This window comes from Hemibagrus wyckioides, linkage group LG15 (assembly GCF_019097595.1).
Source record: "Hemibagrus wyckioides isolate EC202008001 linkage group LG15, SWU_Hwy_1.0, whole genome shotgun sequence".
NCBI classification, from domain to species: domain Eukaryota; kingdom Metazoa; phylum Chordata; class Actinopteri; order Siluriformes; family Bagridae; genus Hemibagrus; species Hemibagrus wyckioides.
This window is the reverse complement of record NC_080724.1, coordinates 15,802,942-15,820,445: the sequence shown is the minus strand read 5'-3', so window position 1 is coordinate 15,820,445 and position 17,504 is coordinate 15,802,942. Positions and strand designations below refer to the sequence as shown.

At 41.4% G+C, this 17,504-nt stretch overlaps 1 protein-coding gene across 16 annotated transcripts in view; it reads right to left on the bottom strand.

The window, feature by feature from the left end:
* The window catches only part of camta1a (calmodulin binding transcription activator 1a), a 407,198-nt gene that overhangs the window by 239,294 nt on the left and 150,400 nt on the right, over positions 1-17,504 (bottom strand). For all 16 annotated transcript variants that reach the window (XM_058410173.1, XM_058410174.1, XM_058410175.1 and 13 more), the window contains one exon: positions 3,465-3,532. In XM_058410173.1, coding sequence (XP_058266156.1) covers positions 3,465-3,532 — 68 coding nt within the window. The remainder of the gene's footprint in view (positions 1-3,464; positions 3,533-17,504) is intronic.

The window sequence follows — 17,504 nt, the reverse complement described above, 5'->3', positions numbered from 1 at the left end:
GGCCTTTGAGAATATTTACACAAACCTTTTAGAAATTATTGATAAATGAGGTAAATTGTGTGTATATAGTGAGTACTGAGTACTGGGAGATGAACAACAAGAATGAAAGCACTGATTTAAAAGCAGATGAAGACTCTAGGGCAAAATATCTAACAAAAGCAGCAATAATGTACAATTTATGTCAATATTTTCCCACACTCACATTCCAGCAGTACATTATGTACGTGTACTAAGGCTGAATGTCAGATATATATATATATATATATATATATATATATATATATATATATATATATATATATATATACGTGTGCATGTGTGCTTGTGTATATATGTCTCTATATGTATTTCAGCATAAATCAGGTCCTTTTCTCTGTACACCAAATTCTTTTGGTCATGCAATCTCTTATGCTTTCTGCTCTTTCTATGGCCTGGAGCTGTTACATGTTTCCCCCCCATGTACAAATAAGTGTGTGGTGTATATGTGTGTGTGGGTGTGTGTGTTTGTGTGTGGGCCCACAGGCTGTGTCTCCATCCGTGACCTGCTGCATATCTATTACCACCTCCAAGGTTTGCTGAGTTCTCTGTTCTCTGACTGCAGGTGGAGGCAGGCTTCGTCTTGCCTGTGGAGCGCTGGAGCAAATGAGCTGTATGAAGACACGTTCTAGGACAAAATGTGCCTATGACCTTTCGACCGTGACCTTGCACAAAGATCCACAGGCAACAATCGCTTAGGGCCTGTCAATCAAAGTCATTGCAGACAGGTAAGAAGTTGCTTGGTCAGATCTGGTGCAATATAGCAGAGCCACAACAGGTCTATCTATCTATCTATCTATCTATCTATCTATCTATCTATCTATCTATCTATCTATCTATCTATCTATCTATCTATCTATCTATCTATCTATCTATCTATCTATCTATCTATCTATCTGTTTTCAAATCATTAAAGGAACACTAGCATTTTGCAACTTGAGCTCTATACATGCAGATGTGTGATTGCTACATATGAAAATGTAATATATTTCCCTGCTGAGAAAAGAACACATTTACTTGAAACTCACCTATAATGAAATTCTAAGCGGAATTGCTTTAAAAAAAAAAAACGGTTAAAACACTCACCAGCTCCACTCACAACCACTTCCTTCCAATGCTAGAGCAATACAGCAAAGTATTTCTAGTTACTCACAGTTTTGTAGTATCAGTATGCGATGAGTCCTACATAAAAATGCCAGTAACACATAACAGCTACATCTTCCCTCCGAACGAGCTTATATTAAATTTCATTTCGTTCCGTTTCACAGAAATCTACACCTACACCTCTTCATGGTCATTGCACATTTGCTTCAGTTGCGTTAAATAGAGATTAGGTTGAGAAAACACCAGAGTGTAGCTTTAATATTGAAGCGAATTCAGTTGCATGAAGGCCAACGTGTCCACACTCATTTGCAAGAACTACTATAAATTCTGTGAGCATCATCATCATCATCATCATCATTCTCAAGTCTCCCCCAACCTTATGTCCTAAAAGTATAATTGTACTACGAGCAAAGAGACACATAACAATTATAAATTGCATGTTCCATAAAGATTACTTATGCAGAGTGACCTTCAGTCCATATGCTGTGTGAACAGCTCTGCCTTGAACACCCCCTACGGCCAGGAATAAATGTACAACATCGAATCCCGTGTCAGTAATAAATGAATGAAGAGAAACAGACTTGATTTCACTTTTTTTTGTGGCTATGCTAAAAAGCCAAGAGGGTGCTCTCTACCTAATTTTCTGCAATTATACAAGGAAATGTCTTATAATTGGCACTTTCTTTATGCCTGCCCATTATCGATGTCCCTTACAGGCATGGAGGCATAGAGAAAATTGGCTGGATGTTGCAGGACCCACAGTCCATTTGCACATGAATGAGGTTTGTTAATAAGAGTAGACAGAGAGAGAGAGAGAGAGAGAAGGGTGTGTGTGTGTGTGTGTGTGTGTGTGAGAAGGGAGAGAAAGCGAGGAGGCACTGAGACTCGTGGTCAGTTTTTATTTTATCTGTGGCAGTCTGCACTCCCTGGATGAAACTGGAAGGGAAGGATGTAAGCAAGTAAGCGAGTGGTGCTCAGAGTCTGGCACGGCAGCAGCGAGGCCCAGAGCTGTCTAATAGGCGAAGAGCGGCCGCTGCTAATTGGGAGTGAAGCGCGGATTCGTCATGGAAGGAATAGAGAGACTGTGTGTGTTTGTGTCTGTTTCTGTTCAGCTATTCTACAATATAAACTTGCAGGACAGGAGACAGGAGGCTTGTGTCTGAAACGTGGTAGAAACACACACACATGCTCAGCATTGCAAAATACTACCCCATAAGACACAATGCATAATGCAGTGCTACTTTGGTGTATAAAGGCGGCTAATGTTAAAGGTCTGGTGTTATTGATGGATGTTATTGTTAGTTATCCCTCAGGAAGCAAGAGAGATAAAGAGTCGAATTGTTTTTTGAAGCATTTCTAAAAGGCTGACAAGAAACACACATGTTTCCTAACAAGTCAGTGTGAAAGGTTTGTTCAGTTATCTAAAGGTACCATTGGTTTGGATAGTGCTACATGGTGCTACAAAAGAATGATTTCTGATGTGAGTACCTGCTTTAAAAAATTCACACATTTCAGTCATTTCTTTACAATAAATCAAAATCTTTTCCACATTCACCAAATACACCGCACGATTCCAAATATGCTATTTAAATACGCAAGCAAAACCAAACTAAAGCTAAGCTGTATCATGCTGCCATCTTACTGTAGCTCCGTCGCCTTACCTGAGATCATTCCCACAAGAATGACAGAGCGTAATTATTACATTTCAGACTCACACGTTCAGACAAGGAAGCTCCACTGGCATCATCATTTTCAGAGGAATTTTATCTGACCGAGAGTTAGCAGATACCTCTGGCTCCACAGGTCCTGAGTACAGTATGACTTAAGAATGAGTCAGACCTGCACATTTCATCAGTTACTTCTCAGACAGCGATCGGTTGCGAATGTTCACACGCAAGCACACAAACACACACTCGCACACATCTTCGTTTCCTCCTCTCTGCACATCACGGACAGCTCTTGTCTCACACTTTTATCTATTAACAAGCGGTTAATTTGCAGCTAGATACGAACACATTAGCATGGTGTTAACAGAGCAGATGAGAGTGAAGCTGTGTGCTAAGAGCTTTGCTAATAGGCTATTTGGAGTTATTAGTCTGCATTAATATTCCATTACCTGTCAGCACTCACTCAAAGAAAGGAGTTAATCTTTTGAAACTGCCATGAATGGCTACCAATATCAAACACCCAACTTTTAAAATGAGGCAGAATCTCAAGTGGGTGATTAGAAGAAACTCCATTTAATAGTCTCTTTTCGGCCATGAAACATGAAATTCAGAAAAGAAATGCTCTTGCCTTTATCCGGAACGGAATATAGGCCTTACCTTGTTTTAGGAGATGTTGTTAACCATTCATCATGCTTCTCAAAGGTTATCAAGTAAGCTGCGATTTCCTGCGAGAGACGAGAGACAAAAAAAAAAGAGAAAAGGATGTAGACATGTTGCGGTTACACAAAAACAATCGGCTTTTTTAGCACTTGCATTAAAAATGGTGGAACATATGGATTTAAAGTGAAATGCTTTATGGGATTTCCATTCAGAGGATGAAGTAAAACCAAATGAAACGGCATGAAACAAAGACATTCAGGCCACAATTATCAGCAAACTGAGATAAAGTGCATTCAGACCTCGAAGCTCTGATCAAAATCAACAGGCATGAGAAGAAAGAGGTGTTCGCCATTCAGCAAATCAGAAGTGTATGCACAGACAATGTCTCTCAGCTTCAGTAACACAGTCTGATATGTCAAAATATCAGTCTCTAGTTGAGTGGAGTTGATCTCAGTCAGGTGCAGCTGTCACAGCACAAAGAGGACCAGAGGAAGACTGAACTATGTGCTATTATTTCTCTGCAAAGTTAATCACAGTAAATCAAAGGAGGCTAGGCCTGAAAGACAACCGCATGATTACTTGTGACAGGAAACCATTCACTTCTCACCCAGGGCAATTGTCATTTTGCTCAAACCAAGAGAGCAGAGAAAACAACAAGGGTGACTGATGTTATCAACACGAATCAGATTATTCACCATTCAACCTCATTATACTCTATTATGAGGAAAGGGAAAGACAGAAAACGGGGGAAAAAAACCCCCAAGAAGATTCTCATGATTTAAACAGCATCTCTTCAGATCAAAATGTCTGACAGCAGTCGCATTGTCTCTGACAAACTGAATGTGAGTGAAACCAAGCGCGTTTGCGCCACGCTGACAGCTCACCACAGTAAGAAGCTGGTGACAGTACGAGGGGAAAAGTTCATTCTGCTCTGATCTCCTCATGCAGAGGAATTTGTGGAATCCTGTCAGTCTAATGCAAAACAGACATACTGAAAAGATCCAATGTCGGAGAGCTGCAGGATCGTCACGTCGTCTTTGGCATAGGATTGCGTTTTGCATAGTTCAATATTTTCTAATTTGCCTAAATAATTCACTTAAATAATTAAGCAATTCTAATGTCTTAATTTGAAATACAATACATTTGTTTTCACACATATTCGACTAGGCGGTTTGCTCATGTAATCTAAATTAATTGCATTGTGGTCAATATCCTCAGTGTATCTGATGCCGCCAAGATTTTAGCTTATTGATCTCATTTACCAATGAAAAATCATTAATAATAACACACAGAATGCAATCCGTTCCAAACGACCACAAGGTGTCGGCCACAAAATACACTAATGGGTCATGGCTGGCTCTCTTTACTATACATATTGGCACGCTGGGCACCAGAGGAACCCAGAAGCACAGTTTCTGGAGGACCAAGGTGCCTAGCTTGCCAAAGCAGTGGGAAGAAACCCAAGGTGCTGTCTGAGAAACCCGGGCATCCTGATTCAGAGCGGTTTTACTTTCATCATGAAGGGCTGAAGGGAGAGATGACATGATGAAATGGAGAGACCCTGCTGTGAAGATTCTTCCTGCTGAAAAGACTCATGTTCTCTGCCCTGGCAAAGAGAATGAGATGGGTATTCAATACGAGGGAGGAATCTGATAGAAGGCTGTGCATAAGTTATGAACTTTAATACTTATACAACGTGGTAGGGAAGAAGGAGAGAGTTTAACAGGAGGACTCTTGAATGGTGCACGGGTAAAAAGTTCACGCTATTGACAAAAGAGTTCAAAACCTGTTAAAAGAATAACCCTCTATGACTGGGGGTTCAAGAAGGCATAATTGGCCATTCTCTCTAAGTACTACCTTCCTCTCTCCCCTTGTCAATCAGAGCTTGTACATGTGGACAAGATCACGTTCTTTCAAGCATGTTTAGCTGCTCTGTGATGTGGAATGATCAGCAGGTTAAAACGATGTGGATCTTGGTTTTATGCATCAAACACAAGTTGCCCTCAGACTGGCACAGGGAATTAACTGGTGGTCTTGTTGACAACAAAGAGAAAAACCCCTACAGAAAGTTTCCAGTAAACTTGAAAACAGGGTTCATGTATGCTGACGACTCAGTGGACAAACGTGGTGGAATTTGAGCTCTAGAACATTAATAGTAAGGATTCAACCTTCTGTCGATACTGAGAGAGAAAGCCAGGGGCGAAGGTACTGCTGTGACCTTGAAGCCCATTAGAGACCCCCCCCCACACACACACACACATCTCCCTTTACATTGCTCACGCATTAAAAGTCAACACGTCGACCTCAGAGCTGAGGGATGAGAGCAGAGGCTTGGTCCAGGAAATAAAAGCCAAGCCCAGCCCCACCGCTCCCCACCTTACTAACCTCCTCTCGGAACAGATGTCGAGGATTATTCCAACCCCCCAATCAACCATAAAGGTGCAATAACCTTACGGCGAGAAAACAAACAAAAACAGAAGTGCCGCCGTTAAACAGCTGCAAGAGAGAAACTTTGTTGGGTGTTATAATGAGGGTGGCTTGAGGGTGGGATGGAAGTGGAGTGGTAGCACACTTTCAGGTTGACTGGGCAGGATTTTGTGTCTGTAATGTACAAAATGTTTGTATGTTGATGGTGTATTTATGGCTAGCAACTGTCAACTATCTCTGAACTTATTGTGCTGACCTTGCAGTTAGTGGCCACTCAGGAAAACTCAAATGTGATCTCTTTTCATTTCGGTCTCTCTCTTTCTCTTTTTTATGTGAGCTTTAGACATTTTAGGCAGCTGCAAAATAGCTGTCTTGATTATTTCACACATCCCTAACCATTACAAGAGCATGTACTGATGCACAGTATACACAGGATGAACTAATTCCATGGGGCGTACATCACCTCCTTAAAACAGCAATGACCCGTCACTGAGCTGTCTATGAGTCTGATATCAGAAACATCTATTCTAGCCCTAGCATCGAGGAAATTGGAGGAGATTTGACTTGGAGGTGATTAAAATCCATGCATCAAAGAGTATATGGAAGAAATGCTTATAACAAAGCAAAGCCTGCAGGTACTTAATATGCTAAAAGGTTCAGCAGTTCAGCAGTTCAGTACTCTCCTTTGCCCTTCTTCTCTGTCTGAGATGTCATTTTGACATGTCATTTTGCAAATGCTAAAAAGAGAGCCTCTTAAAGGCACACATTCATTATACCTTCAGAGGCTTATAAGACAAGAGGCAACAACATTGCCTTCTCACTTTTCACTCCACCTGTCACTGCGTGCAGGTGTAAAGTGGGGAGGTTCTGGCTTGGGCATGTCCGAGAGGACAAATATGACATTTTAATATGAAAGGACCAACACATTTCCTCTTTTAGGGAAACTAACATAAAGCAAAGCACAATTTAACCTGTCTGCTTTTCAATCAAGTAGAAAGAGAATGAGGCAGGACATCTAACATTTCCTTTCCCCATGCAACTTGGAAGTAACTGGCTGGATAGGAAAACATTTAACCAACACTTTAAGCTCCAGGATGGAACTGCCTTGTTTTTGTGGTCTCTTCAATAGCTCGTCTGATCTTTAGAAAGAAACATGATAAAAGTATCATAACTCTCCTTGTCTGGTGCTGATCTGTTAAAACATCTGTAGCTACCCCATTAAAAATGCGATTGACTTTCTTGGCATTATCTCAGCAGGAATCCGTGTCTGTAAACACATCCATAATGACTTGCTATCCCAGGAGCTATTCCATACAATGTTCACAGAAATGCGGGTTGAAGTTAGAGAAATGAATCTTTCCATTTGAATACTAATATCTGATGCAGCACTTCTGGATTATTTAATTTGGAAAATCTAAACACCTTGAGGGGTGATGGCAAAAATTGACATTTAAAAATGATCAAATGGGCTCATCATTCACAGACTGCAGTTTCACGCGTAGCGTATGTCAGCCTTATTCTTTCAACCCACTCTACACTTCACTTCATTCTCCAAGACTCGGTGAGACACTAAAAAAGTGCACTGCACCAAAACCCACTTTCATGCCTCCATTTATCAGAAAGATACCAATAAGACCCACGTCTCTTGCAATTAAAGTGGGGTAATGGGGTCATTTTTAAAATATTAGACAAATCTTCTAGAAAACGAAAAAAAAGTGGGGAAAAAACAATTAAACAAATAAATAAGCACACCCTAAATCAAGTAGGGAATTTAGTATTTTGCATATCCATGTGGATATTGGATTGTAACTGTTATCAGCACTCCATGCTGTGTATGATTCTGACCTTGCCCTGTACTTGAAAGATGGGATTCTTGGCAGGAGGGGCAAAAAGGGAAAAAGAGAAGAAGAGCCTCACATCCGACTGCGCTCCCCAGGATCCTTTGCTTTTGCTGGAAAGTGAGGTCATCCGATATTTCCTCCAGGGCAGCCCATGAAAGCGACCTGGCTGGTAGAGGGTGCAAATGGATTTGCGAGGGGACAGTGGAGAGGATTGCGCTACCCAGGCCATCCCCTGGGGCAAATAGGGATGCAATTAGGCATAAGAGAGGGAGAAATCTCAGGGAGGGATAGTGAGGATGTATGTGGGAGGATGGAGAGGTGAGAGGATAAATGAGCGTGAGAAGGGGGAGATGTGCTATGGCTCAAAGATGAAGGCAGGAGGATCAGTAAAGGTCAAGGGCTTCGGAATAAGCCACAAAGCCTTGTACTCACAGCAGAGCTCATTAAACACAAGCACGCTCATTTGCTTAGCAAGATGTGGGGTGTACATCAAAAGTTGTTCATTCCTGCAGAAGCAGAAGAGTAAGGTTGCTTTCTCATTCAATATTTCTTTAGCCTTGTTTAAGAATTTCTAAACTAGATTTCAACCAGAAGTTCACAAAAACAAGAATTCATTTGACATTTAATGAAGATTTTTAATCCCACTGACTACATTTGAGCTCAAAAGACAGTAGGACAGTAAGGACAGAGACAACAGAAGCACTCTACCTTCTAACAGCTGCAGTTGTCAACTGCTGGCATGGCATGTTGCTGCTCTACGAGTCCCAAAACAGGGTTAAAATGCCATCCTCTCCAATGCCATGCCAATTAATCCGTGCACTGGCTGTCTTGGGGAAGCTGTGACGAGAACCAGGGGCCACAGGTTTCACTTTACAGCCACTCCATTACCATTCACCCACCAAATTTTTAAGCCCATGATGCTCTAGGTCTCAGCATCACCTCTTGCCAAGAGGTTTTGGCCATCAAGCTGCCGACTAAACAGAAAGCACCAGGATGTGTTATGCACAGCGAGCCAATTTGCAGCATGGAGAGATCCCTTTCAGCATGGTGGAAGCATCTACCCTGGTAAAAAAGGCAGGTGGAATACATCTCTGGGACACAGGAGACCCTTCTCTCTGCTTTTAAAACCAAGTCTGTTTGCTCTTTACCTTCACCTCTGCATTTAAAATTTGTAGGGCTATACCTATTTTCCAGAATAAAAAAACAGGACAGGAGGACGTGCTCCAAATGCCTTCATTATATGCAGAGTATGATAAGGCTGGGATCAATTCTGAATCGATCTCGAATAGCTTAGATGATTTTTCCAGCTGGTGGTCAGTTCTACGCTTGGCACACACCATCTCCCCAAGTCTCACAACATTCTGTAAGGGCATACTCATTCTTCTAGAAACGCCCATCTCCTATCAGTGTGGCCTGAACTCAAATTGCAGTAACAGGGAGATGTGAGGGAATGGAGAGGGAGGTGAGGCGCCTCTGTGAAGATCAACAGGGTGAGTGTTGGCACCTGGTCAAATCGTCTTGTTGCTGATAGTTTCAACCATATTAAGACATTGTTTAATAATCATCACTAGCACCAAGTCCTTCCATTATACCTTATAGCTGCCTTAGCAGTTTAAAGTATGGCTGCACAAAAATGGAATTGGAATCAAAATCTTTATTAGTTTTTCAATCCAAGTCGATTCACCAGCAGCGTTGTTGCACTCAGCAGCATACCATTCCTCCTTGACCTTAGATATGCATATTGGGATATCTTAAGCACTGCGAATCTACAAAAGTGAAAGAAAAAATTGCAAATCGAATCTGCAGATTTTAAATTAAAAAAACAGAAACAAATGCCTGCTTGACAAAAAAGAAAAAATTGTTCTGGCTATTAATCTCTAAGGTGCTCTTATGAACATGGAACCTTTTCTTTCCTTTTTCTCTCTTTCTTTTTTTTTGCTTAATTATGTAAAACCTAATTTATGACTGCAAAATCTGGGTTAAGAAAAAGTAATTTAACGTAAACCTACAGTATGTGCATGTGATCTGTATGATGAAGCTTCTCAACCCAAACTGGCCTACATGTATGAGATATAAAAAGGATATTGAGAGTTTTGCATGTGTATGTCCAACAAAACAGGGATGTATAGACGCAGATATATATCCTATTCCTTCTACTCAGGAGAAGAGAATGAGCAGTGTCTTTTGCTGAGACACAATAGAATACTCTATTCCCACATGCAGCGATGGAGTGGCTCATTTGTATCCGTCTGCTATACACTTCCTCTCTCTGCTGCTCCACAGGGAGAAGTCAGGTTCAGGTCCCAGAGTCCTGCGGCAGTCTCCTCCAATGTGTCCTCGCATCTACACTAGTCTTCCTAACATCACAGTATCCACCATCCAGCCCATCCACCAGGTGTTACCACAAGGGTCATGTACTGAGGCTGACTTCCTAAAGAAATATAATGAATTCCTGACTAATTGTTGTAGATCTGTGGTGCTCTTCCTCCATTGTGATCACATATCTGCACTTAGAGTCCCTGATCACGGCAACAGATAGAAAAATCCCAGCATCCACCGTGCTGCCCATCCACCAGGTGTTACCCCATAGGCATACTACCAAAGCTGAATTCTTGCACATGTGTGGTATTTGTGTGGTGTTCTTATCCAACAATTCTTCACATATACACCTGGAATCCTTTTCATAATGTCTACAACAGGGACTCTCCCCTACCTAACATCTCAGCATCCACCACCCAGGCCATCCACCAGATGTTACCACATGGGTATGTTAACAAGGCTCATTTCCTCAACAAGCATGATGAATTCCTGAACAAGTGAGGTTTATCTTGCACTGCTGTCCTCCAGTGTGCCCTTGTATCTACATTCAGAGTCCTTATCTTGCTTATAGCAGGAATTCTCCCCTTCTTAACATCTCAGCATTCACCATCCAGCCCAGCCACCAGGTGTTACCACATGGGCATGCTGCCAAGACTGATTTCCTGAACAAGCGCAGCGAATTCTTGAACAAGCGTGGTGGATCTGCGGTGCTCTCCACCAATGTTTCCTCCCATCTCCAGGCTTGCTTATTCCTTGAATGTGAAATTACCCCCTCCTAATGTTTTACCATCCACAAATCAGCCCATCTGTCAAAAATGATCGCATGGGTATGCTACCGTGGCTGAGTTCCTGAACAATTGTGTGGTATCTATGGTGATCTCCTCTGTTGTTTCCTCACATCTGTGCACTCAGTAGTTTTGTTTATTCTTCAAGCATTAAATCACTCCTTCCTCTACCAATCAGATCATCCAAACAAACTTTACCGAATGACTAGACTACTATAGTTGATTTCCTGAAATGATTTCCTTCACATTTTCTTTTGGAGACTTCTTCAGAACAAATATTGTGTATCTGTGAAAGAACGAGCAGGAAAAGTCTTGCTTAAAATGTGCATCCACTGCACATCCAACATATTTGATTTAACCCTTGCAGATAACTAGTGCTCCCTGAAGATTGCTCCCTGAAGACAGTGTTCAGATTCAAAATCATAGCTGTTTTTCTTGTATTAGTACGCAAAAAAAAGCAATCAAATCTTTCTTCACTTCATTTGGAAATAATGGTAAAAAAAAAATCCATTCTCTTTTCTTTCTGCATTATCTCCTCAAACTGCCAATTACTTAAAAAGTAGGTCTAATTCTGCCATGCTGTCTGGAGCCTGGCTCTGGCTGTAATCCCTGTGAGACAGGCTCGTTTTGGGGGATCATGAGCCAGAGTGAGATGTGAATCTCACTGTCATTGAGCCTCACTGAAGAGAGTCCCCATGGGCTGATGGGTGATAGATTCAGGGAGAGACAAAAGCGCTTCCAAAGCCCCATGCTCCCTATTACTGACACAGCTGAATCTCCTCCATCAAAGACTCCTGTCTCTGTGACCTCCCCTCTCTCCCCAGGCCCAACCAGTGGGCCTTGCCCTTGCCTTTGTGCAATCTGCCAGCTTGTTTATTTCAGCCAGCCAGAATCAATTAATGCTGAATTATCCTGTGATTTTCACCATTCAATGGTGCAAATGACTGCCCTTGCGTGAAACCAAATGACTACTCTTGCGTGAAACCAATTTCAAATTTTTGGTCTGAGTATTGCCCAGAACCACCCACTGGGCTCTGTGTAAAATTACACTGACCTGCCTTTGCAGGTCAGGTTTGATGGCTAAAGTGTGTGTGTGTGTGTGTGTGTGCGTATATTATGGTCCAAAATTTGTTGAAGAACAAGTGTGAAACACAGCCCAATTTACACCTTATTGTAGCATGAGAGCTGTTTATAGAAATCAATATCTGGATAAAAATGAATTCCAGTCTCGTTCTTGTTTTCAACTGGTATTTATATGTGTTCTCATTGTCTGTATTCTGCACACTCTGTAATTGGGTCTCATTTCTCCTGTGCAATATGCAAATATGCTAGCTAGCTAGGTAGAGTGTGGGAAGTCAGCCAGCTGTCAGCATGCCAGGAGTTGGATCGCGCACAGATTATTTTCTTGTATAGCCTGTACTTAGTTTTTTCTCCATGGAAGAAAGACTGTTGTCTATAAGCAAACAACACAAATGATGACAGGCCCTGTTAGCAGTGACTGAGATGCTAGCTATCGTAAATGCTACTACAATGGAGCAGCAACTGGTCAATGTGGAGAAGGAAAGGCAGTCATTTTTAGATAATGTTTTATCCTGTGAGAAGGGTACTTCCTGACTATTGATGGTCAGCTAAGACAAGCACAGACCTACAACAATATAAGGCTCCATGTGAAGGTCTGACTGATATGATCTTATTCTGTTCATGCTATAAATGTCTGTTTTACTCTTATGCCCCATTTACACTTTGATGTAACATCTAAGATCAAGGCCGGATCACCAAAAATGCATGTTCAAGTAAGAGCCTAACGTTTAAACCAGCAGTCGACCATTAGAATCAGTAAATGGGTGTTGTGGGAGAAGTACCATTTACTTTCACTTCTACAGAAGGTATTACTAAAATACTCAGAATAAAATTGTACTGACAGGAAAAATGTGCCTGTTATAGGAAGAAGTATTATTTTAGCTCAGCAAAAACGGTGCTCTAGAGAAAAGAGGAACTCTAAAGCATCCATACAAAAACATGGCTGGGGTAGAGACAGAAGCCTAAGATATGATACAGATTTTGTTCTCAGAGCGCAATCACTCAAGTTCTCTCAGCCATACACAATTCCTAGCCCCTCATACCATCTCGTTGTTTTGGTTTTCCCACCAGTTGCCCGATTTGATTTGTCTTTGAGGAGGACAGCAGTCTTTAATTGAAGTGTGTTTGTGCTATCAGTCCTGAGCATCAGCCGGACTCCCTTTGTTTAGCTTTCAGCCTGCCTGCCAGGTAGTCCACTCCCACTGCTCGCTGCTGCCTCTTTGTGCTGAGATTACAATAAAGAGAAACTGTGACTGTGAAGGTCACACCAAGATTGAGTCAAATCCAGCAAAAGCTCTCCTTGACGGCGTTTACCTTTTGAATCGTGGCCAGGCTATTGTCTCACCGTAAACCCATGAGGGGCTATGCTGCTGCAGTGTCATTTCTCCTCAGCTCTCAGCTTTGGCATACAGCATCACTCATATCTGATGATATCCTTGTTTCAATTTGATCTGCGCACCGCCTGAACCCCCTGAATTATCGGAAATCTAGCTCTGCGCTAAACCTTAGATACAGCCTTCTTTACGGCTGCTTCTTTCCTTCTTCCTCTCCAGGCACCACAGAGCCTGATGACCTTCTGCTGTATGACTTTAAGACATTCACTTTTAGTAACACCTTTGTGTGTGTTTATCTTGCTCCAGACACTCTTCAATTTGTTAAACAAGATTACAAGGTCTTAATTGTTGCCTAGTTTGCATTTGCTACTGTGCTTTGTATTCAATTGGCTTGAACACAAAGTGCCCATGTTTGACAACTATATAGTCATCTTAAAAAGTTTACCAAGAAAGGAAATGGCATAAAAAAGTGTGCCAGGATCACACCTGAAGAAGCAGCCTCGGCCGCTATATCCATCCATTTACAGATCATTTCCCCGAGCGGTTTCAACTGGACAGAACCTATGTTTATCCCATGCTGGATACACCTGCTCAGCTCCGACATGCCATGAAGAAGCAATGTTGCAAATCCCCATCATTTTCAATTTCTCCCTTTATTTCATTCATTTTATCCAGTAAAAAATGACAAATGGCTTAAATAAATAAATAAACCATTGAGTGCAAAGATGAATTTAGGAGTGAGCAGCTGTCACGCTGTAATACAATTCATGGCCATGCATCAGCGTTACTGGAGGCGGCTCTGGCACTCAGGCGAAAAACTCAAGAGTGCCAGCTGCCAGCACATCAATCCCCCTCATCAAAGTAAAGCACAGACAGACCCAGCATCAGCATAATCCTTCATGAAAAAAACGACATATCAAACACCACTCAAAGAGAAGTATCCAATTTGAGCGCATCCATAAAGAGCAGTTCCAGCTATACGTTAATGTTCTTCAACACTGTCGATCAAAGTAACGCCATCCTGACGTAAATTAATGGTCTCCTATAGCGGGTGTAGCCAGCACCATTAACACGGTCTGTGCCCATCACTTATGGATGAATGTGTGGTTGAAATCTGGTGATGTTAAATGATCTGGATGATGATGATGATGATGGTATTGAATGAGAGATCCCAAGTGTGACCTTGAAATCTGGAGTAACTTGACCTCTTGCTAAGGAGTCAAGGTGGTAAGGTTGAGTCCCTCACAGCATCAGTGTCAGTATAAAAACAGGACACTGAAGCTGAGTCTTGCAAGCCCAACTTCTAAAAGTCCAGACTTCTAGCATAAACTAAACATATTGTCTATAAGAATGTAAATACGGTCCTGAAGATGACACTGTGTCAGGTCGGGTATGAATAACGGTGGTGGAAATGTGGGAGTGTTTGCTTCACCTCAGCTGAATGTGGAGGACAACCGGGTTTTTAAGGATTCTGAGCACCTGAGGGAGGAAGCAGTTACAAAAATCTGGAAGCATTGGCACAGATGCTTGTAGTAATGAGATCACATATGGCAATAGCCTTCATGTGTTAGGCTTGGTCTACTTTTCTCAGTCACGCAATGCCAGTTGTGAAAATGGGCACACCTATTGGTTTCCCTGAATATTTGGACCAAACTCCATGCCTGAGAGTAACAGCACATATACAAGCACACTTAATTTAACACTGCTCAGGAAAAGATTCCCAAGATTAAAATAAAGCAGTAAGACACATACACCAACTAGCCTGGAGCAAAGTTGCCAAATCCATGGTTTTGTCTACTTTTGACTTGTTGCCATGGGTTGATTTTTTGTCCATGGGGGTTGATGTTTTGCATACATTATAATATTATAATATAATATATGATATGGATATAATATTTATATCCAAGTAGGCTGTATACTAAATTCCAGTTTTCTGAATGATATGCATGCATTAAATACACCGCCTATTACATTAGTATGTGGGTGTGGGTTACGATTAAAATAGAATGGACTGAGGGTTGGTGTATCGGTAGAAATAAGGTACTGTAACTAGATTATCTACTGTATGAATGTACTTGTTTGACAGTGACAAGTTTACTTATTATTCTAACTAGTCTTTATGATAAGATGAATAATGACAAAAGACAAATAAAAAAACTCTTCAGGAAATCTAAATAATGAGTGGGGTACATGGCTTGAGCAAATTCAATTTAAGTGTTATAAATTCTTGCTTCCTGTTGTGGTTGCCATCACCATATGCATGTGTTTATGTCTTTCCTCTCTCCACCCCTGTAATGACTCTGGTTTGTTCACCTGTTCTGTGTTTCGTTCTTATTGGTTAATAAATGTACATATACTGTGATAGTCATATTGTTGCATGTTGCCAAGGTTAATATTTTGACACTTTTGACGCTCCCCTGTTCTCGTTGGATTTGCTCTTAGTAAAGGTCCTCACCTCATGACACAGTATGTTTCTGAATAGTTTTTGTCTCAGAGCTGTTTTTATTGATCATTGATGATCGATCATGAATGATTTTTGATGACTGATCATTAATTTTCATCCAGTTTTGAATAATCACTGAATAACCTTGACTATGAGTCCATAACTGACTATGCTCTCATTGAGTAGGAGAAATTGGATGACTATAAATCCTTACTACTATTATGACACCTATAAAGAATTGGTGAAATGAATTCCCCTCTCTAAGTGTATCCTGAGGTACCATGATCATGATCGGATAATCGAGTACGAGCTCTAAAGGATGCTGACAACATGCTTCGCAGATTCACCGTTACTGTAGCTTTCACCCTGACTTGTTAGCGGCGATCCGCTGAAGTGGGAGAAAAGTGGGTGTCATGACTAATTGGAGAGAAAACATGGAGAAAATAAGGCTTCGTGCTGCTAAAATGTTTAAACAGAAGCATCTCAATGGCCCTCTATCACCATTAAGGGTGACAAAGCTAGATATGCCTCAGAAAAAGGGAGGATAATCAGTCCTGTTTACATATTTCTCCTTCCATAATAGTCTAATTACTTTCTGAATAGGTTAATTACTGCAAATGTTGCGACTGCTGGATTAGTGCTTGAACCTGACTACTGGCTGAATTCCAATGGAGGCATGTAAATATGCTGTAAATATAAACAACCCTGCATGTGCACTATCTATATTCAGATGAAATTGAAAACAGGGGCGGAAAGTGTTGCAATGGTTGTTTTTTTCCCCCTTTCTATGTTTCTGTTCCTGCCTTTTCAGCAATCCCAATGTTTTGCTGCTGGCAAATTCACTGAGCAGTTCAGAATTACTTATTTAACAGATAACGTTTCTTCTGTTGTCAGCAAAAAAGAAAAAAAAAAAAAGGTTCTTGTCCATAACAGACTAAAGCCAATGCCTTGTGAAATCAGAGGTCATTCTGAGGCATACAGCACAAACAGGACAGGGCATGGGTGAGGAGATGGTGTCCTTCCATAAATAGCTCCAGAATAAGTCATTATGTAAGTGTTAAAAGACAACAATGGTATTTGAGATCTTTTAAAAGCATGCCATACTTTCATGGTGGCATTAAAGCGATCTACACACATCCATTACAGGTTTTATTCTATCTTTCAAAGGCGCTTCAAAAGTCATTGATCTTAATCTGGGGAGTTGTGATGCTGCTTTGATGCCCATGTGATATCTGCTCTGAGGCTTGTAATAAATGTAGAACCCCAGGTAGCATGGTAATCCTTGGCTTCTGGAAGTGTCGCTGTCTGGATATGACCAGAAGATAAGCTGTCCAGCCCTTAGGAGAGGAAAAGACGAAATAGAAGAAATCGGGGGGATGTGTGTGTCATCCAGACAAATACACAGCCTAGATAATGACATCTGTAAACACATGAGTGAAGGGGGGGGGTACGAAAAACCCATCTGCATTTCCCTTATCGCTGTTTAGTCCTGTCTAAATGATGATCATCCGAATCGGGATCATCTGTCATGGCAGCGATGCTTCTTTACAGCTCAGAGCATTGGAAATGTTGTACTGTGGTAAAAATGGAGGACCTAAGACCAGAACTGCTGCAGTCTGGGGTCTGCAATGCAAATATATAATCATTTCTAATGAAGACATGAACATTTACACATCGACAAGTAAAATCTGCAAACAAAACCATGCTGCAGAAGTGATGCTGACAACGGAAAATGTCCACAGGTGATGCAGAGAAACTCATGGAGACAGGGGATAGGAAATAAACAGGCGTTTGGCTGATGCCAGCTC